At 42.9% G+C, this 21627-nt stretch overlaps 1 protein-coding gene across 4 annotated transcripts in view; it reads left to right on the plus strand.

Moving 5' to 3' along the window:
* Window positions 1–21627, plus strand: part of NRK (Nik related kinase) — a 125968-nt gene that overhangs the window by 97182 nt on the left and 7159 nt on the right. For 3 of the 4 annotated variants that reach the window (XM_020813943.3, XM_072981398.2, XM_072981400.2), the window contains exons 22-29: window positions 5372–5548; window positions 6145–6274; window positions 8767–8925; window positions 12259–12402; window positions 13455–13589; window positions 14998–15098; window positions 15644–15793; window positions 19921–20080. In XM_020813943.3, the coding sequence (XP_020669602.3) occupies window positions 5372–5548; window positions 6145–6274; window positions 8767–8925; window positions 12259–12402; window positions 13455–13589; window positions 14998–15098; window positions 15644–15793; window positions 19921–20080 (1156 nt within the window). The remainder of the gene's footprint in view (window positions 1–5371; window positions 5549–6144; window positions 6275–8766; window positions 8926–12258; window positions 12403–13454; window positions 13590–14997; window positions 15099–15643; window positions 15794–19920; window positions 20081–21627) is intronic. The other variant, XM_072981399.2, reaches the window with a different exon arrangement.

Raw genomic sequence — 21627 nt, forward strand, 5'->3', positions numbered from 1 at the left:
AAATTAAGAATCTTGATAGCTCTTCCCCCCCCCCACATCTGCCACAGACTGCTATGTAGGTCATCTCGTACAAACTGTGACTACCTCCCCCTCTAAAATAACATTTTGTATTTTAAAAAAATCATTTAAGGTGTACTGAGCAAGCTTCCAAAATCAAGAATCCAGGAAATTTAGAATAAATAATAATACAGTGGTGCCTCGCTTTATGATTGCCCCACATTACGATGAATCCGCTTAATGATGATCTTTTTGCAATCGCAATTGCGATCGCAGAACGATGGTCTGAATGGGGGAATTTCACTTTGCGATGATTGGTTCCCTACTTCGGGAAGCAATTCTTCGCAAAACGATGTTTTTTGAACAGCTGATCGGCAGTTTCAAAATGGCCACCGGGTGATTAAAATGGCTGCCCGCTGTGTTTAGGGACGGATTCCTCACTATACAGGCAACGAAAATGGCCGCTGTATGGAGGATCTTCGCTGGACGGTGAGTTTTTACCCCATTGGAACACATTGAACAGGTTTCAATGCATTTCAGTGGGGTTTTTATTTTCGCTTTACAATGTTTTCACTTAACGGCGATTTTCCTGGAACGGATTATCGTTGTTAAGTGAGGCACCACTGTAACTGGATGCCATCAAGTCAGTTCTGACTTTTGATGACTTCTTTTTAGGGTTTTTCTAGGTAGAAAGTACTCAGAAGTGGTTTATCTTCCCTTCTTATGCGGACGTTCTGGGACTGAGCAGCTTGCCCAAGGCCACCCAGGCTGGGTGTTCTCCTGGGAGGCACACAGTGGGGGGAATTGAACTCCCAAACTCTGTCTCTGCAGCCAGATGCTTAACTCACTGTATCCAGCTAGCTAAATTTAAAATCATATGGTCCAGATATGATTCCACTTGTGTTATTCATATGTTCTTTGGATTTATATCCCACCTTTCTTCCAGAAAGGGACTCAAGACAACTCACAGTAAAATTGGGATGATGATTATGAGTCCAGTGATGATGATGGGGATAAACTAAAGCACAATTTATTTCAACTATTAAGCCAGACTTAAAATAGACACCATTTAGAACACCTCAATGAAGACAGTATAGCGTACTCTCTTTGAGCCCTTTTCCTCGTCAAACAATCAGTTGTCCAATGCTTGCTTGTTCAAAAGGGTTGTTGAAGGGGAAGCAACCTGTCATTCTGATGGTTATTGTGGGTTTTTCGGGCTGTTTGGCCGTGTTCTGAAGGTTGTTCTTCCTGATGTTTCACCCGTCTGTGGCCGGCATCTTCAGAGGAGTGGACTAGGAGCTCTGTCCATGCTCTGTTGCTGTTTCTTGGATAGTTGAGTATTCTCTTGGTAAGGAGCTCTGGAAGCTTGGCATACCCAACCAAAAGAAAAGCCCTCTCTTGCATCTCACCTGATATGCCTCTGACGGTGATGAAGCCAAAAGAGAGCGGTGCCCTGAAGATGTCCAGCAGATCTCAAGCAGGTTCCTGTGGGACGATATGGTCCTCCAGACAGCCTGGATCCAGAGCCACTGGGCTTTTGAGGAGGTCCCTGCCAGTAGGATGAGCAAGGCAGTTCCCTTATGCGCTAAAGCACAAGGAATGGTAAATTCTCCTTTTCTCCCCCATTTCAGAGCCATCCCTGCTCCCTGTACCTTTACTGGTGGCAGCTGTTGCTATTCTTCTTTACCCTTTCGCAGTCTCGCAGCAGGAGTGCTCCTTGTTTGTCTGCACCGATGGAAGAGATTGCACAGAGCAATCAGCCCATCTTTAGGCTGAACTGGCCATCTGTGCAAGGTCTGGCACAACCCCACTCCGAGGGGACAGATGGGCACAAACCATCAGCACAGCTGATCCACAGATGCCCCAGCCTCCCCAGGTGGATGCCCATTCATAGGCGGTGCTCAGAGGAGGCAGGGCTGGGAAGCCACATCACTGCCTCTGAATGGGTCCCTGCTGAAAGAGAAGCAAGGTACCAGTAGATCAACTGTGCTGCCGAACCACGGTTCGTACCCATCTCTAGCCTGGCAGTCCATCAGGCAGACATATAGGTGTCGTGGGCATTACATCTTCACAGCAGTAAAAGAAGGGGGAAAGGTCTACGTCCGGGTAGCATGATGGGCAGGAAAGAGAGTGACACAATGACAGTGAAGGGGGAAGAACTAGGAGTCCGTTGAGAGGATTGGGAGGAGATGGAGGCAGTGGTAATTCCTCTTAACTCAAATGGCAGGAGGATTTGGGCGAGCACAGAGGGCCTTATAAACCCCATGGTCCACCAGCGCTTTCGGTTGTGCATGAAAACTGTTAAAATATTGTGACTTTCCTTACAGAATGGTGCGAAGTGTACTGTAGAATAGGCGCTAAGAAACCCATAACCAGAACTTTCTCCCTCCCAGTACAGATCTGCAAATCCCAGGATTCTCTGGGAAGTAAGAATTATCAAACCAGTAACTTCTAATACCAATAAACATTAAAATCTGGAAGATATGGTGGCGGGGACTGGACAATCACCCAGGGCTGCAAAATGCACCAGTATCTCTTGACAAGGAGACTGGGAGAGGACATAAGACACAATTCTCTTCCAGTTCCCATCCGAAAGGCTGAATCTGTAACAGGGCTTACAAAACTCCAGAGAACATATTACAATTCGTATTCTGTTCTGTGGCTTTTAACGTAAAGCAGGAGATGCCAAAAAGCATCTATCTCATTTCCACATTTTCCAATTAGTAGTTTGGCTCGTAGAACCTCAGATTGTTTCCACTCAGGATTCACGGTTTGTCTGCAAACATACGGGCTGGCACTCACAAATGCTGAACTCCAGTCGGTTGTTTTCCTCTTGTAGCAAACCACGCAGAAGGCGGCTTCTGTTTTCAGTGCCAGCTATAAAACATCTCTGTCTCTTATTGCATCAGCAGACCGTAGAGGGGAAATGGGTGAATAATCCTCTCAGTATCCATCTCCATTCGTAATAAGACCCTCATGTTTTCCAGTACTGTCAAGCCTTCACATTTTGACCCCGAGACATCAGGGTATCTACTGTTGTGGGGCCACAAAGCTGGAAGAGGTCAAAGACATCTCAAGGCATTTTGTTGTCTAGTTGTTAAGTCATGTCCGACTTTTCGTGACCCCATGGACCAGAGCACGCAAGGCCCTCCTGTCTTCCACTGCCTCCCAGAGTTGGGTCAAATTCATGTTGGTCGCTTCGGTGACACTGTCCATTCATCTCGTCCTCTGTCGTCCCCTTCTCCTCTTGCCTTCACACTTTCCCAACATCAGGGTCTTTTCCAGGGAGTCTTCTCTTCTCATGAGATGGCCAAAGTATTGAAGCCTCAGCTTCAGGATCTGTCCTTCCAATGAGGACTCAGGGTTAATTTCCTGAGGATAGGTTTGTTCTCCTTGCAGCCCAGGGGACTCTCAAGAGTCTCTTCCAGCACCACAATTCAAAAGCATCAATTCTTCAGTGGTCAGCCTTCTTTATGGTCCAGCTCTCACTTCCATACATCACTGCTGGAAGAACCATAGCTTTGACTATACGGACTTTTGTCGGCAGGGTGATGTCTGTGCTTTTTAAGATACTGGCTAGGTTTGTCATTGCTTTCCTCCCAAGAAGCAGGCGGCTTTTAATTTTGTAGTTGCTGTCCCCATCTGCAGTGATCATGGAGCCCAAGAAAGTAAAATCCGTCACTGCCTCCATATCTTCCCTTTCTATTTGCCAGGAGGTGATGAGGCCAGTGGCCATGATCTTTACATTAATATGAAGCAGCAAAAATGTAAAGAGAGGAGTCCTAATCTTTTTGCATTGAAACTATTATGTATTTTTAAATGAAATTTGGTAGCTGCAATTTTCAAATAGCACTTGACTGTCATGCTAATCATTATGCACATTATCCAGAATTCTGGGCCAGGGAGAAGCAGATTTACTATTAACTGAGAAAGTGGAGAAAATACTGTCTGTATGAGATTGTATCTCCATAACTATATGGTTAGAGAAATCCTGTAGAATCCGAAGTGTATTGGCTTCAACAAACCTCCAAATGAGTGTGCTTAGGAATGTCATCTTTAAAAATCAAAGGACAAAAACTGCTGAAGATTTCAAGGAGATGAATCTGTAATATCCTGAAATGGGCTGGATAATCTGAATCCCTCTTAAAGCTATCACTATGACTTACCTTCCCAGGCCAACCCATTTTGTTCAAAAATATAACCATGTCTAGTCATCAATTGACCAGTACTAGTCTATATCAGTGGATCTCAGCCACTGGCGTCCCCCCCCCCCCGATGTTTAGGGTTTTAGTTCCCAGAACTGCAGTCATTGGTCTTGTTGGCTAAGATTCCTTGAACGAAACACCCAAAGGTTGAGAACCAGAGGCCTAGTTGGCCACATGTTGGAAGGATATGTCCCTTATTCCCAACCTCTGGCTTTGCAGCCAGTAACCTAAATCACTGAGCTATCAAGACAGTCTCTCTTATAGCATACAGATAATATTTTTCTTCCTGATTATATACCAGTGGGAAGTCTTCTTCTTAATGTCTTACCTATCCATTAAAAAAAATTCTATTCCACCTTTTCTGTTATTCAAGGCAGCTTATAAATTTTGAAACTAAAATATAACATAGCAGGAAATAAGAGAACAGACTAAAGTATGTTCCACTGCCAAATCAGGCCCGTGATTTTGTTTTCCGAAAAACAGTGCAGTTTTCTTAAACTTAAAATAATTTTAAAACATTTTATTTCAGACAAAACCACAATCTCACCACCCCAGATCTTAAACAGCTCTTTCAAAGTTTCAAGGTGAGGTCGCCAAAGCCTCTGATTATTTAAACCAACATTCTGGCTTTTATTTGGGGTGGGGGGGAAGAGAGATTTTAAGCAGAGTTTCATAACTGGAAGGCCTCAGTAGACAGGGAGATTCATACTAGCAAAGGTAGTCTTTTAAATGTACAGTTCTTCCGGTGGTATGCCAACTACTTGAAGACATACCACGTCATTACCTCGCTGATGCTTCTCTGCCTCCCCATCTCAGACAGTTGGGAGAATGAATTAGGTATCATTTGCTAAGTGTGGTGAAGATGAACACCACACTGCATAAACATGGAGCGTTATCAGTGTCCTTTAAGCAGTTGACATCCATCAGAATCCCATTTCTGGTGCCATTTTATCTTATTCCTCTCTTTCCCCCCCAAGGCTCTGACATTTCCGTCATAATCTGATTTTCATTAGTTTTGATATAGTACAGAGATTTGAACTTGCATTAGCCAATGTTTTTCTATCATTACTGCAGCTTACTAGTGACCGATAATGCAAGTTAGGAGGAAGAGAGTGAGAAAGCGCCTTAATTAGGGTCACAAATTCAATGTTTTATTCTTTGATACACAGGATTGTATCTCAGGAAAACTCAGCTGTAGCACTCGCGAAGGTTTCTGGAGCATGAGCAATCAAAATTATCTCCTCCCCGACCTTTTGCAGCAGAGCCGAATTTCGGACTGTTCAGCAAATCAGCTCAAAGTTGTCGAAAGTAGTCAAGAACCTCAGAGAAAGCCTGTTTTTAATAAGGTAAAACTCCTAAATGATGGAAACAACCAATGCTTGGGAATGTTCCTGTTTTTGGTGATTTTTGCAACATCTCCCATCTAGCGTGACCGTTGAGGTCTAAACATAATAATATATTCAAACTTGGGAGAAATGTGAAAAACAATGAAAGGCTAATTGATAGGCAGAGGAATATAGAAGAATGAGTGTAGAGGAGGTGTAAACCTCCCTTCTCTATGTACAGAGGTTTCAGTGCAGATGAAACTGCTGGATAGCTCAGTGGTTTAGGCATCTGACTGCGAAGCCGGAGGCTGGGAGTTCAGTTCCCCTGCTGTGCTTCCTTGACAGCAGCTGGACTCAATGATCCAGAAGGGTCCCTTCCAGCTCCACAGGTCCAAGATTATTAATATATTATTCTATCAGAGTCCTATGTCCTTATTTGTAAGAAGAAAAAGTGCACTCTACCATATTTATGGAACCAAAATGGAATGTGCACAAACATTCATAAAGTTCTAGTGTCACTGTCAGTAAGATGTGGAACTAAAACCACTTGCTCTAGAATTAGCACCATCTCTCCAGCCAGTTGTGCCATGATTTCTTCTACTTTCCCTTCTTTTTAGGCACCGAGCACTGACAGTACCCAATCAAATAATAGTTCCTCATCCACGTCATCATTTACTGCCTTCATAGATCCTCGGCTTCTACAAATCTCACCGCCTTCCAGCCCCACTGGACCGAACAGTGGCTGTCGTGAGTATCATTGCCCTTCCCATAGCTCATGCGACAGTTGCTTGTATTGTGGTGTACAGTGGTGCCCCACATGACGACGATAATTCATTCCAGGAAAATCGTTGTACAGCAAAATCGTCATCATGCGGGGGGAATCCCCATTGGAATGCATTGAAAACCGTTTAATGCATTCCTATGGGGAAATACCTTGTCGTCCAGCGAAGATCGCCCATAGAGAACCGCCAATCAGCTGTTTTAAATCGCTGTCTTGCGAAGCTTCTGTCCAGAAAACACCCATTTTGTGAAGGGAAGCAATTTTGTGGAGCCAGAAAAATCGTCATTTTGCGAACAAACGGTTCGCGAAGCAAGGACCTAATCGACGTCAAGCGAAAATCCCCCATAGGAAACATCATTTTGCGATCACTATAGTGCTCGCAAAAAAGTCATCATCATACGATTTCATCGTTCTGCGGGGTCGTCGTCTAGCGGGGCACCACTGTATATGCCAGATGATGTTTTTCAGTGTTTAAGAGGGGGCCTTAGTTCAAAGGGAAACACTTTGCATGCTGATCATCCCTCATTCAATTCGGACCTCAGCATCTCTAGGGACAGCCAGGGGAAAAAAAACTGAAACTCTAAAGAGACAATGCCAGTCACTTTAATACAGATTGGAACAGACCAATAATACGATGCAGTCTGAGACGACTTTCCTATGTTTCTAATTGGGGGCCTCGGAAATGTTGCTCTTTGGAGGCAGTGCTTCCTGAATCAACCAACCGGTGTGGCTGTCGACTGTGCTGGACAACTACTGGTCATGCTGGATGGGAGATTCTGGAACTTGTAGTTGAAAAAAATCTTTTGCAAGCTCTAACTGATTGCTCACTGACGTATAGAAACACAGTTCAGAACTTTGTACAACTGTACAACTGCCACATTACAATTAATATTTCTGTACAAGATGTTGTCTCAATGGTTGGTATCTATATCCAGGTTTCTGCAGAATTCGTGCAGAGATGCAATGCATTGCGTTAGATTTTGGAAATACTTACACACAGCTGTCACGAACGTGATATAAAATTAACATTTTGTTTTACTTGCTTTTTAAGTAGCTCCCAAGGAAGCCTACAGTAGAAGTCCTAATCTTTATCGAATGCGACCATATTTAGGCTCTGAATGACACTAGTGTTGGAGTTCCAATAAAATAACATTAGGAGTAGCCCAACAGAGCAACCACATTGTCAGATAATACAGGAATTGCTCCAGGATTGGGAGGGTCAAATTCATGTTATTTTCCATTGACTACACAACATGCAAGTCAATGTGAATCAAGCTATGTGAATCTTTGCCTTTGGGGCTTCTACTTTTTAAGAAGTGAATGCATTTGCATCATCTCAGTTGTAGTGATGGCTTGTGCTGATGGATATAGCTTAACCCTTTTATGGAGTGGTTTATAGCCTTCTATTTCAAACTGTTCCACCCTGCTGCACTAGGAGCAAGGTACAGCAGTGGGCGCATTCATGTGGGAAACTGGCTACTATTTGAATCCTTGTCAAACCTAGTGCCAGGGTCTTCATGTTTTCCTCTTCCCTTTCCATTCTTCTTCTTCTTCTTCATCAGAAGTCAGAATTATTTAGTTGCACCCTAAGAGGGGATTGGTCATGAATGGGGCTGTTCTTGTTAGTGGAGCTGTGCTACGGTATCTCTAACATTACTTAAGGGGCATGCTGAGGAAAACTTCAAGTGCAATTAATTTTCAAGCCTTGAAAAATGCGAGTGCAAGGTCTATGTATGTGTGACACAGGGAGAGGGAGGGAGGGAGGGAGGGAGAAGAGTTATCAGGATCACAGCAGACAGAATGAATGAGTTCAAACGTTTCCTCCCCTTCTGTGGTCCTGATGAAAATCAGTCTTCTGAACCTGTTAATTGCATTGGCAGCAAATAACTCCACGGGTTCCAGTGAAGAAGTTTCTGAAACAGTCCACAGCTTCATCAGACCCACAGATGAGGAGAAAAGGAGTTTAACTTGCCTTCATCTCCTGATATATTGCAAACCTGATATATAGCAAATGCCACCTCCAACCCAGCAGCTCCAGCAGCTGGTGATTTGCATTTTTTTAAAAAAGGGACATTAAACTGAGAGATTTTAAAATGGAAAAATATACACATTAAATGGGATAGGATTTAATGCTACCTTTAGCTTGACTGTTAGACATTCTCAGAAAGGGGTGGAATTGGGGCTGTGGCAGGTGGAATTCCCCCGGGGAGGCTGCAGAAAGACAGGAAGTAAAGCGCTGTTTCCTCATGAGACTTAATACTCTACAGCAGTGGTCCCCAACCTTGGGCCTCCAGATGTTCTTGGACTACAACTCCGAGAAGCCTTCACCACCACCTCTGCTGGCCAGGATTTATGGGAGTTGAAGTCCAAGAACATCTGGAGGCCCAAGGTTGGGGACTACTGCTCTACAGGAAGACCAAGTGGCTGGTTCGTAAACTTCTCCTGTTTTTCCCCCCAGCAGCCAATGTGAAACCAGGTCCTTCCAGTAGACAAAATGCAAGGAAAGGTTCCGTCGTCAATGTGAACCCCACGAACACTCGGCCGCAGAGCGACAGCCCGGAAATTCGCAAATATAAAAAGAAGTTCAATTCAGAGATCCTGTGTTCCGCATTGTGGGGTAAGCAATCTTGTCTGAAGTGGAAATGGCTAATAAGTCATCATGGTGTCCTATAAAGCTGTTCTAGAAAGGCAATTAGTCGTTGTTTGTTCAGATCCATAAAAATAGCCTGTTACGTGCCCTGGATGCAGGCCAGTTGTGGCCACTGGTTCTCTTGGGGTAGCTATCCAAAAAATCAAGAAAAATCGAGAGAAGTCCTGGACGGTATTGACAGAGGATCTGTCGTACTTGAAAGGTAAAATACATTAAAGTTGCCTCTCAAGACAGCCTGTAAAGAGTTTGCAAATTTTATCTCTTGCTTCTAGCATGAGAAGGAGACAGCAAATCCTTTTATTCTTCTTCCCCAAATTTGCACAAATGGTCTTTGCCCCAAAGTAGGGTCTTTTTTCTTTGTGAAGTGAAGCACAAACCCACACACACCCCGAGAAAGGTGTGTGACAGAAGGACTCCGTGGAGTGATCAGAAAGACTCAAGCCGCCCTTCCGGTATGACTGTTTTTGAAGAGCGTCTGTACGCTATAGGGCAGCCGCTAGTGTGGCTTTCATATACAGTTTGCATAATTGGCATAATTTATGCAAATGCAAAAAACTCTCTTTTGAGGCTGATGGAAAATATTTCAGTCTTGTAGGCATGGGAATAATATTTTGGAAAAATAAGATGAGCAAAGGCTTGTGTCTGTAAATCGTAGTCAGTCACAAGGAGCGGGACAAAAGAGGTTGCATAGCAACACGCTTAGGACAGCCCCTGAGTGTATTTAGCTGTTCCTGCTGTCTTTCTATAGCCACAGCAAGGCCCCGATCTGGAACATGGGATCTTTCTTCTTTCCAAGTGAGGGTCAGCTTGGATGTCTCATGATGCCGCCAGGCCTTGTGTTTCAGTTCTCAGATGCCGGTGGTACCTGTCATAATCTCGGAGTTGATCAATAAATCTGCAGCTGAAGCCCTAGGAGTAATGATGGCCACATGGAGCCGGTGTGTTTTGTCCATCGGGGGTGTGTGTGTCACAGCAGGTCCCTGATTCTGCAGGCTCTCTCCGTAGAGATTCTCCCAGGGTGGCATTCTTTGGCCGTTCCATCAGATTATGCCGTCTTCTCTCATCTCACTGTGCACTCCACGCTGGTGAGGGCCTTTTACCTTTGAAGGCATCTCCGCTCATTCTGCATCCCAGGACAGCCCTTTCCTGGAGATACGATATACAAACTTAGACATAACAATGTAAGAGGAGCCCTTCTAGTTTGGACCAAAGTCTTGCAGTCCTCGTGGTTGCCAACTCTTTGCTTGCAGGAAGTCCTCAAAAGAGATTTGAGTGTGATTTCACCTTTCTGCTCAGGTTCTCTAACAACTGATATATATGGGGGGGGGGAGGCTGCTTTTTACCATTGATGCCCCTAACCTCTTTGAAGTTGACAGCCATCACTACGTCCTGTGCCAATGAATTCCACAGTTTAGCTAAGCACTATGTGAAGAAGTATCTCCTTTTTCATCTCCTGGAACTTCCAAGACAGAGCTTCTCTAGATAACCAGAGGTATCCACAGACTCTAGGTAACCATAGACATTTGCCCCATCCACATGTAAGACCCCAAACGCTGGACTGAACTACCCATCATTTAAAGACTGGTCCTCGTTATTTCTGCTGTAGCTCCTCCTTAGCTTTAACTTTCCATCTTCCCGATATCAGCCAGCACAGCGATGAGCTCCACAGAACCGAAAAGATATTTTACCCACGCCCTTCTGCCTCGGCTTGAGTCGTTAAGGAGAAACAAAATGAATGAATGAAATGTGGGGAGGAAATTATCCCAGGAAATGTAGATTTACAGTTTACAGCTCTCTGGGTTCTATTTGATATATGTTTGGAAGAGGCCAAGATTTTAAATTAAGAACAGGAACAGCGTAGCAAAACGGATAATGATGTGTGTGCTGAGGTGGGGAAAGGTTCCCGGACCACTGCTACTGCTTTGCTGCAATTTCTTCTCCTTGCTGTATGGTATCTTATGCCATCTCATTATTTCCACCAGAGCACTCTGATAAGAAGCCATATAAAATATAGCAACCAAAAGGAAGCCTGGCCCATTGGGTGTTGCTTCTAAGCATCAACCCTTTGGCACTTCCACTTGACATGGAAACAATTCAACTGCAGTAGCAAACTTCTTCTTGGGTATTCAGAAGTCAAGGATGTGAATTCTTGGTGGGAGGAAAGGCAGGAAGAGCCAACTCTGACAAGCCTTGCTGGAAATCTGTTGGGTTCTGCCCTATCATTTCATGATTTATTTAATTTTTTTGGTCCTGAATGAGGCACTAACTTTGCCTCACAGTATCACTTTAGGTGAAATTTCAGTGGCAAGTGTATGATGACTCTAAGGTTTTTGTGGTTTGTTTACAAAAATGTTTTCATTTTTTGCACACACACAAGGAGAGAGAGGAGGTGAGAGAAAGGTGAGGCAAGAAAGGAGCTAATGCCTAGAAGTCAGGGTTGTAGCACATATCCTATACATAGAAAGCTGCAGGTTCAATCCCTGTTGTCTCCAAACAGAAATAGGAAAGATTTCTGCCTCAAAGTCTGGAAAGATATTACTTGAAATTCTCCAAGGGTTAATCCTTAGGTCATCGAAACAGCACTTAGAAGGAAAGTAGTACCAATGGTCTAGAGCACTGGTTCTTAACCTTGGATTACTCAGGAGTTTTGGACTGCAACTCCCAGAAGCCTTCACCACCAGCTGTCCTGACTGGGGTTTCTGGGAGTTGCAGTTCAAAAGCATCCGAGTAACAAAGGTTAAGAACCACTGGTCTAGAGCAGGGGTCCCCAACCTTGGGCCTCCAGATGTTCTTGAACTTCAACTCCCAGAAATCCTAGCCAGCAGAAGTGGTGGTGAAGGCTTCTGGGAGTTGTAGTCCAAGAACACTGGGAGGCCCAAGGTTAAGGACCACTGGTCTAGAGGAAATCTCCAAAGCAACCCAATGAGAGCTGAGTGCTCATTGACCATAAGGGGCTTAGGAGGCTCCTGAAAATTGTGATTTGGGGCAGCAACACAATGTTACGCTTAACTGGCTGACCCCAGAACATACAGGCTCTGTAATTTCAACATTTCCTTACAAATCCTAAGAATCATGATGACTAATTGCTGTTAGTAGACCTATCAGTCATGACTTTATTGAAATCCTCTTTAAAGTGACTTTGAAAGACAAAAGACTCATTGATTGGTGGGGGATGAATATTGTCCCATTCACTTCCTGAGCAGGAAGTGGGCTGGCTTGTACCCATTTCCCTCAGATGATCCGCATTATAAGTTTTACTTGTACTGATAGACATCGCACGGCACCCTTGCTTGTTAACAGGAGTGAATTTACTTGTGGGGACCGAGAATGGATTGTGGCTTCTAGACAGAAGTGGTCAAGGAAGAGTTTACTCACTGATAACCAGGAGGCGGTTTCAGCAGATGGATGTGCTTGAAGGACTCAATGTGCTAATCACCATCTCAGGTTCGTTTGAGGTCTAAAAGCAGCTGACCAAATGAAGGGGAGTAAGCAGTCAGAAAGAGGACTTAAACGGGGGTTGGAACGGGCTGTTTCAAATGCTAGTGGTCAGGGCTTGGAATGCTGTCTTTTAAAAGTAACTCATTCCATAATTCTTTACATGGTAGCAGCCAGGTTGCCTTTGCCATTACAAGTAACTGGTCCCATTCTTTATCATCAGGTAGTGTTGTTCTTATCAACATGCCTGAAAAGTACAGGAAAACACTCTCTCCTTCCCTCTAGTGGCCAGTATTGCAATTTGAAAATAATTTTTTAAAATCGTAATACAGGGGTGCCTCGCTAGACGATTGCCTCGCAGGACGAAAACCCCGCAAGACGATTGGTTTTGCGATCACTATGGTGCCTCATCGCACTGGCCACGTGAGCACGGAAACTGTCTTTGGACAAATGCTGGCTCTATGGCTTGGAAACGGGGATGAGCACCGCGTCCTAGAGTTGGACACAACTGGACTAAATGTCAAGGGGAACCTTTACCTATGGTGCTTCGCAAGATGCTTTTTTCTATGACTGTGCTTCTCAAGGCTGTTTTTTTAGACCGATGTTTGCAAGACAGGTTTTTTTTTTAGACCAATGCTTCGCAAGAGGTTTTTTTTGTTTTTTGTTCTGTTGTTGTTTTTTTAGTCTGATGCGTAGGGAACCTCGCAAGGTGATTTTTTCTCAAGACAATGATTTTCACAGAACAAATTAAAATTGTCTTGCGAGGCACCACTGTAACACTTCCCTTGTCACTTAGGATTTATAAGAAAATATCATTAATCCGAAAAATTGCTATCAGATGCCCCTCAAAATTCCCTTGAAAGTAGATAATTGTTACTGATTACATCTAACTACCTCAGCTGTTATTAACTACATCTAGTGGTTAAATTACTCTTTCCCCAAAATTAAATAATCACAAATAACTTCCCAGTTTACCACAGGCAGACATAGGAATGGCCCAGTCAAGTATGGAGTTAAGTTTTAAAATGTTCTGCTTCTGCTTCTGTTCCAATAAACACCAGGAAAGAAGAATAAGCTACGGGTATACTATTTATCCTGGTTACGAAACAAAATTTTGCGGAACGATCCTGATGTGGAAAAACGACAAGGCTGGGTGTCGGTGGGTGATCTGGAAGGCTGCATACACTACAAAGTGGGTAAGTCTCATTTCCCAATATGATTATCAACATTATTAGCAGAATAACCTTTCAGCGGTGACTAATAAAACTGCTGAGGAATTAGTTAGCAATTTCCTAATTGTAGCCGGGAACATTCTGGGAAAATCCTGTTGTGGAGCTATGCAAACAGAGTAACTTTTGGAAGTGAATTGCCACAACCTAAGAAATTTCCATAGGCATTATCTGTTGTATCACACAACTCAGCATGCAATGGATATTGACTACAGAGATTTCTTAGCTTTTGGCAGTTTATGTCAAAATATTACTCTGCATGCACAGCAGTAAAATCTGATTCATACTGTTTGAGAATGATTACGTAAGGCAATAGATATAACTTAAATGGATAAACTGACTTGATATGGTGCATAAAAATCATTGATTCAAAGTCTGCCCCCTCACAATGGTTGTACCTAGCTCTGGAATAATCTTTGCATGTTTACTAGGTTGGGCAGTTTTGGATTTGAAATTAAAAAAAAATAATGAGGGGTCTCCTCCTTTTTCTTTGTGGCCACTAAGGAAGACAGGAGTTTGTCTAAGCTTTTTCTGGGTTCAAACCTCATGAGTTTTGAAGACTTGAAGGCGTGCCTTCCCTAATCAGGATTTCAGCCTTATTTGGGTGTTTACCTTACCTTTACTGGCAGAGAGATGGACAGGGGCAGGCATGCAAAACAAGTCCCCTCCCAATATCCACGTGCACCTGGAACTCACTTAAGCACGATGCTGCAAGGTCACAGAGGAGACTGTAGGTGCATTAGTTTCAAGGCACACGGATCTAAGTGACTTTTGAGTGTGGAGGTACATTAGCGATGTACAGAGATTCTTTGTCCACTTTCCAACTGCCCATTTCGCAACCTGTAAAGCGATGACAAACCTAGATAGCATCTTAAAAAACACAGACATCACCTTGCCGACAAAGGTCCGCATAGTCAGAGCTGTGGTTTTTCCAGTAGAGATGTATGGAAGTGAGAGCTGGACTGTAAAGAAGACAGATTGAGAGGGGTTTACCACCGAGATACTACAACTGAAATAATATGTATTCAAAGAATTCCACATAATTTAAGGCAAATACATATGCAGAGACTTACAGAACAATTGGTTACTGGCAGATTGACTGATTGTCAACCCAGCCCAGAAAGATGCCTTGCAGCCAAATCTAATAAGACAGCATATGAGGCTGAAATAACTCCCACAGTTTCAGCCCAGGATTTACTGCTAAAATAAGTGATGAATGAAAGACTGGTAAGGATCCAGGTACTGGAATCCCAGGATCAGAACTTGAAAAAGTTGTTTTGAAAAAAAGAAAAGAAAACTACCTTCCCCCCCCCAAACACACACACACATCAGCCATCAACCATGTAATTTAAACCCCACAAATATTACTTTTCAGTGAAATATGAGAGGATCAAATTTCTTGTGATCGCTGTGAAGAATTCTGTTGAGGTTTATGCCTGGGCTCCTAAACCCTACCACAAATTTATGGCTTTTAAGGTAAGTCATCAAGCAGATTCATACTTGAATTGTTTTCATAGCTTTACCCGATCACTGTGATTCTGTTCATTTTCCCATTCCCTTTGTAATTATCAAACACAAGTGATCAATTACTGGAAAAGTATTGACTAGAAGTACTTCTAGGCAACTAATTAGTTTACATTTCTGGGGGATTTCGGGGATAGTCCAACAAGATTTGTCCAAAATCTGTCAGAATTCTTTGTGGAAAGTCAGGTTCAGAAAGTGGCATAAATCTGCTATACGTTTGTAGTGCAATTTTCTCTCTCACACCTCTTTTTCCTATTCCTAACAAGGGGTCAGAGAGAGTAATGTGAACCAATTACCCCTGGGAGTTCAGTGAGCATGCTAGAGCTCACAGGGAAGACGGGCACATTAGTTCTGATCCCATGACTTGAGATATAAGCGTACTGCACTCAATTGATGATTATAGCTATTATTTGTAACAGGTCTACTGAGCATCCATTTCTTCACTTACAAATTAATTCCTGGCAATATGTGAAATATCCAATTTCTTCTCCTTGCAGTCATTCACCTCGCTTTCTCAAAAACCAGTATTGGTGGACTTGACGGTGGAGAATGGACAGAGGTTAAAAGTCATCTATGGTTCACCAGTCGGGTTTCATGCTATTGATGTGGACTCTGGCTCAGTATACGACCTCTACCGTCCGACACATGTAAGATTCTACCCTGGAAGAATGCATTCCTTCTTAACCATTGAGTGGTTCAGCCTCTGCAATTTAGACAGTAGAAGCCAGACCGTGCAGGGTGGGGATTTCAGCCCCGGGCCTTCCAGAGCTCACTCCAGCACTCTCACCGCTACACTATACTCCCTTTCTGGAGAGGAAAAGCTGTGGGCATCTTACAGAGTTGCAATCTGTTGCTCCCTGCTTTTAAGAAGGGAGTAAAAAACACATCTTTTTAGATAGACATGTGATATTTAACCTGCCCTGCAGTGCTGTTTTCAGTCTGTGTCCTTTGTAACATTAATGTTTTTAATGTTTCTTTAAAGCATGCTGCTGATTTTTATCATTTTTCATTGAGGCAAGGTTTATATGATTAAGGTTTTCATTGAATGCTGGTTTTATCTATTTTCATTTCTTTGCCACTTTCTTTGTAACTTGTATGCTGCCTTGGGTGCTATCATTTAGTGGAAAGCTCAGGCATACCTGCTGGATAGCTCAGTGATTTAGTTACCTGGCTATAGAGCCAGATTCCCCCACTGTGCCTCCTTTGAGAGGGGCTGGACTGGATGATCCCTTAGGGTCCCTTCCAGCTCTTCAGTTTGATGATGAGGATAATTTACATATAAATGTTGATGATGGCAAGATCCAAAACCTAGACAGAATAAAGCTTAAAAATTGTGATATCATAAAATTAGTAACTTAGGGAAGACAATTATAAATACCTTGGGAAACGCAAGCAGAAAATCGCCTGCATATAAAAGTTAAAGATTTGACACAAAGGGAATACATCAAAAGATTTTGAAAACAGAATTAAATGGTGGAAATATAATAAAAGCCATAAATACATTGGGCAGTTCCAGTCATTAGGAACCCTGCTGGAATAATAAATCAAATTTTAAAAAAACATGGAAATTCATGAATATGCATTACACACTACATCCAAAAAGTGATGTGGACAGATTATATTTAATGCAGAAAACTGGAGGTCATGGATTAATACAAATACAATAGGTAGTACAGGGAGAAAGAAAAAATGGCTAAATATTGATAGAAATATATTGATAGAAATAGAGAAAAATTACTTAAAGCTGTGAAAATGGGGAATTTTTTTTTTGAAAATAACAGGAAGGAAGGCTGAATATAAGAAACAATCTAAAGTTGAATAGGTGGAAAAATAATATAATATCCAAGAAATATTGGTGGAAAACATGATCATTGGGCATGACTAAAACTGGGGACCCTCAAGAAAGAAACCGAAGGCTTGATCTTTGCTACACAAGAGCAAGCACTCCGGACTAATGTCATGAAAGCTAGAGAAAGGGAAGACGATGGCGCTACCTCACTGAGCAAGAAACAGTAAAACTACAAGGGGAAAGGGTCACGGTCTCACAAGAAGGATTGCTGTTCAGCAGCAAAGTCCCAATTTAATTATATACGTGAAGGAACGATATTTCCCAGATGAGTGTCCTTAAGTTGGGGCTCCCTTAGGAAAGTTGCGACTCCGTTTCTCCTCACTTGTCCACCGTGAGAAAGATAGCTAAAAATATACTTTCTCCCCAGGAGTGCAGGAACCAAAATAAGTGTGTCATTGTTCCATTAAGCTGCAGCTATTAGGGTTCTCTCTCACTCTTTTTTGATTGGAAGGAAGGGTGCAAATTTGAAAGTCTGGATAGAATGTTCTTCAGGAAGCTTTTTCAAACCAGCCAGAATCCAGGTTGCTTTTAAAACCAACAGGCTGAAGGCAGGCAGCTTAGCTCCTTCTCGTTCTCCATTCCTTATTTTGATTCCTCATGCAAATGATACCAAGACAGCGCATTAAAATTGCGCTCCGGCTCTGGGTTCCTGTTCTGGTCTTACGGATAGTGGCTGCAGAGACGGCGGACTATAAGGTTGGCCTGGGGCAATTAAGTCTGGCTTCGGTGCTTTGTTCATAACACTTCTGTGGCTCTAAAATAGTCATCCTTTTTTGAGAGTGTGGGGAGGTGGGTATCTTTCCTTATGCTTGGCAAAAAATGCAAGGGGATGTTTCTCTTCCTGTGAAAATAGTAATTGTGGAGATCTCTCATAGTTGAATTAGGTCGTAAAGATAATCCTCTTTTTTGCTACAGTCGTAAGTTTAAGAATAGTTCAGAACTGGTGTATATCATGATTATTATCTTTTTAAAAGAAAGTCATCCCTCTTCATTGTGTATGCATAATGTAAATGGTCCTGCTTCTCACACACACACACACACACACACACACACACACATTCTGAGGTTTGAGAGTTAGATATTACAAACTGCTCTAAGCTGTTTGAATATTTTACAGTGTGAACGGTAAGGTTTTTTTTTTCTAGATGTGAGTAGGATGTGCCTTGAAGGTATTCTTAAACAGTGCTTGCTTTTCCCCTGTGAGGACATGTGGGTTTTCGATGTGCGTTGCATCTGTAAACTTCTGAATGACCTTCAAGCTGTGTGTCTGTTTACAGAAAGGTGGGAAATGACGGGAGAAATTCTGCACGGCCACTGCAAACCTGACTTTTTCTTTGAATAAAATCAGCTTAGGGGGAAGGTTTGGATCAGGGCCATTGTGCTGGTCAAAGAAGTTTAAGCATTCCCTATTATGTAGTACTTCTTTCACTTAAACTTTCCCTCTTCCCCCAACCTTGGCTATTCGTTTCATTTGATGGAATACAACTGTGTACAGTATTAGGTTTTATAAACAACTACACTACGGGTATCTGATTTCTAGCCCTTGTCCAAATTAAAAAGCAACTTTGGGGGGTTTCCTTCAGAGAATGGCATGTGGTGAGGGACTAACTCCCTCCCCCCCTTGTCATGATCCCAGTTCAGATGCTTCCCTTCCCGTGATAGTTTTTAGCAAAACAAAAAAAGTATCAGGAAATCTAATCACAATCTCCCTTATGTTTACTTAGACTCTCCACTTGGCCAAATTCAGTCCGAATTGTACATTCTTTCGAGTTGCCACCACATATCTGTAGAGGCAAAAGTTATGAGTGCAGTGGAAGGACATCAAGCTTTAGCTGTGGGTTTATTGCTTTGTCAGGGACGTAGTGGCGCTGTGGGCTAAACTGCAGAAGCCTCTGTGCTGCAAGGTCAGAAGACCAGCAGTCGTAAGATCGAATCCACATCACAGAGTGAGCTCCCGTCGCTTTGTCCCACCTAGCAGTTCGAAAGCATGCAAATGTGAGTAGATAACTAGGTATCACCTTGGTGGGAAGGTAAAACGGCGTTCCTTAGTCACGCTGGCCACGTGGCAATGGAAGCTGTCTTCAGACAAGCGCTGGCTCTATGGCTTGAGAACGGGATGAGCACCGCCGCCTAGAGTCAGACACGATTGGACTAAAAATGTCAAGGGGAACCTTTACCTTTATTGCTTTGTCAGGAGATTGGTTTGGATGGCACCTGGGGTCCCTTCTAGCTATATAATTCTGTAACAGAAAGAGAGTGGCCAGTCCCTTCTCTCACGGAAAGCAATCGCAAAAGATTAGGAGTCAAGCTAACCAATAAAATAAACACTGGCACACTTTAAACGTTCAGTAAATAAAAATATATTACATCCAGACTACTAAAGTAGTGAAATGATAAAGAAATGGCTTTGTAACCGTGTGAGCTTTCCAGTATCAATGGACTGTTTGCATAGTTGCTAATCTGGATCCGTTGTTTTTAATACATGCCATATTTCCAGTGTTTTTTCAAAAGCGTGAACGAATATAATTCTTATCTTTGGTTGCATATACAAAACACTGCTGCTAGTTTTGTTATATCCAATTGCTTTTTGGTTTATTTTCACCGCATGATTCTGCCAGAACATGAAATGAAACACTGGTACACTCTTTGATATTTAAAGAAAGGTGTTTTTTTTTTTTAAAAAAAGAAATCTTTCCAGTTGCTGAGTCTTGATAGGAAAAAGGGTATTTCTTTTCATATGTATGGTCTCTGAACCAGCAAAAAAAAAATGTATATACTGTTTTCAAACAGATATATCCCTTTCCTTCAAAAGAGTTCCGAGTCTGTAAGTTTTAATCTTCTGCCAAGACATCTAGATTGATGGACTGTAGTTACTAAAATTATAGCCTGTCTTGTGATATAAATCTTAATAAAATATTATTTCAGATCCAGGGAAATATTCACCCACACGCCATCATCATACTCCCAAATACCAGTGGAATGGAACTTCTACTCACCTATGAAGATGAAGGAGTGTATCTTGACATTTATGGACACTTCTCAAAGGAAAATATTTTGCAGTGGGGAGAAATGCCAGTGTCTGTTGGTAAGTGTGATACAAATGCAGCCATATCTCACATGGGATATGACCCAGGAAAACGGACGTTAGGTCTGCATTCTCCCCAAAGTCAAAAGCCAGTTTAGACTATTGTGGAGATGGGAAAATGGCCACCAGGATAATCAAGGGACCGGGGCATTTTTGTATACCATATGTGTGTAGTAAATGGTTCTGAAAGCTTACAATAGTTGAGGGTAGTTCCCTAGGCAGCTTGAGACTGCAGCAATGGGACTGTCCACTGTGAAATGCTCTCACATGCTCATACCACAAAAAAGTGTTCAGTGCAGGGTGGAAAAATAGTACAATTTTCTGCATCTGGAAAAAAGAATGTGTAGCATGGTGTGGTGAAAGTAGAGTAGATGGCAATCTGTGTCCTTCCAAATGTTTTTTTAGAGACAATTTCCATTAGCCCTAGCCAGCCCAGTATCAAAAGGATCCGGTGGGAATCACAGCCCAACAATATCTGGAGAGTCACATGTCCCATCTTCTGAAGGGGGTGCTTCCCTGGAACGGATTTCTTTTCTCCTGGACCAGCCATTCTTCATGGGAGCCATAGGGTCCCCTGGGGGCCTCTGGCACATTTGGAAGGGGCCACTGAGTACCTTATAAGGTTCCTTATGTGACTTAGACAATCCTGATGTGATGGCTGTTGTGGTTTTTTCGGGCTCTTTGGCCGTGTTCCGAAGGCTGTTCTTCCTGACGTTTCGCCAGACGTCAGGAAGAACAACCTTCGGAACACGGCCAAAGAGCCCGAAAAACCCACAACAACCATTAGATCCCGGCCATGAAAGCCTTCGCGAATACAATCTTGATGTGGTCTACATTTCTTTCATATTGTGTTTAGAGCCTAGGCCAAAAAAAGTTTGAGGATGGTTGTCCTTGAACTTATTTATGACATGGCTACCCCATCTATGCTACCAGGATCCCAAAGCAGTGTGCATGGCTGTTCTCTTCCCAGCTTAACTCCCTTGTGAGGTAGGTCAGGCTGAAAAAGAGGGAACGGCCTGAGAGGGAACTGTGCCATTCTCCAGCAACCCTCTTATTCTTGACTTATTTAATTTTGCGGATGAAGTTGATAATCTGCAATGAAAGCCTTCCACACTGTGATCCGTTTTCCAGTGTTGCTTCTTGAAGGGCACAAGGAACACAGGGAATGGCCGCACTTGGGGAGTAAGTAGATCATCGTGTGGGCTGTGGGTCCTCTTCTTCCGTGCCATTCAGCAAGGCCTCACCAAAAGTCAGCCATAATGATGGTTGGAGAGATGACATATCCAAAAAAGGGAAGAGTAATATATATATATATATTTTAAATTTCTGGACGGCTGGCAATATATTTGCTTAAGTGCTTAAACTCTCATCTAAACTTGATTGGCACCATTGCCTGTCAGGCCCCACTTTTGGAAGCCTAGTGGCAAAAGTACACGAGGGTACCAGCCTCTTCAGAGAAAGAAATAAAGAATTGGTTCCATACTTTACAGAGCATGACACGATGCCATACTGCTGCTTTTGCTTTGGTGTAGCATTTGTAGATCCTT

The sequence above is a fragment of the Pogona vitticeps genome, chromosome 11 (genome assembly GCF_051106095.1).
Source record: "Pogona vitticeps strain Pit_001003342236 chromosome 11, PviZW2.1, whole genome shotgun sequence".
Classification (NCBI taxonomy): Eukaryota; Metazoa; Chordata; class Lepidosauria; order Squamata; family Agamidae; genus Pogona; species Pogona vitticeps.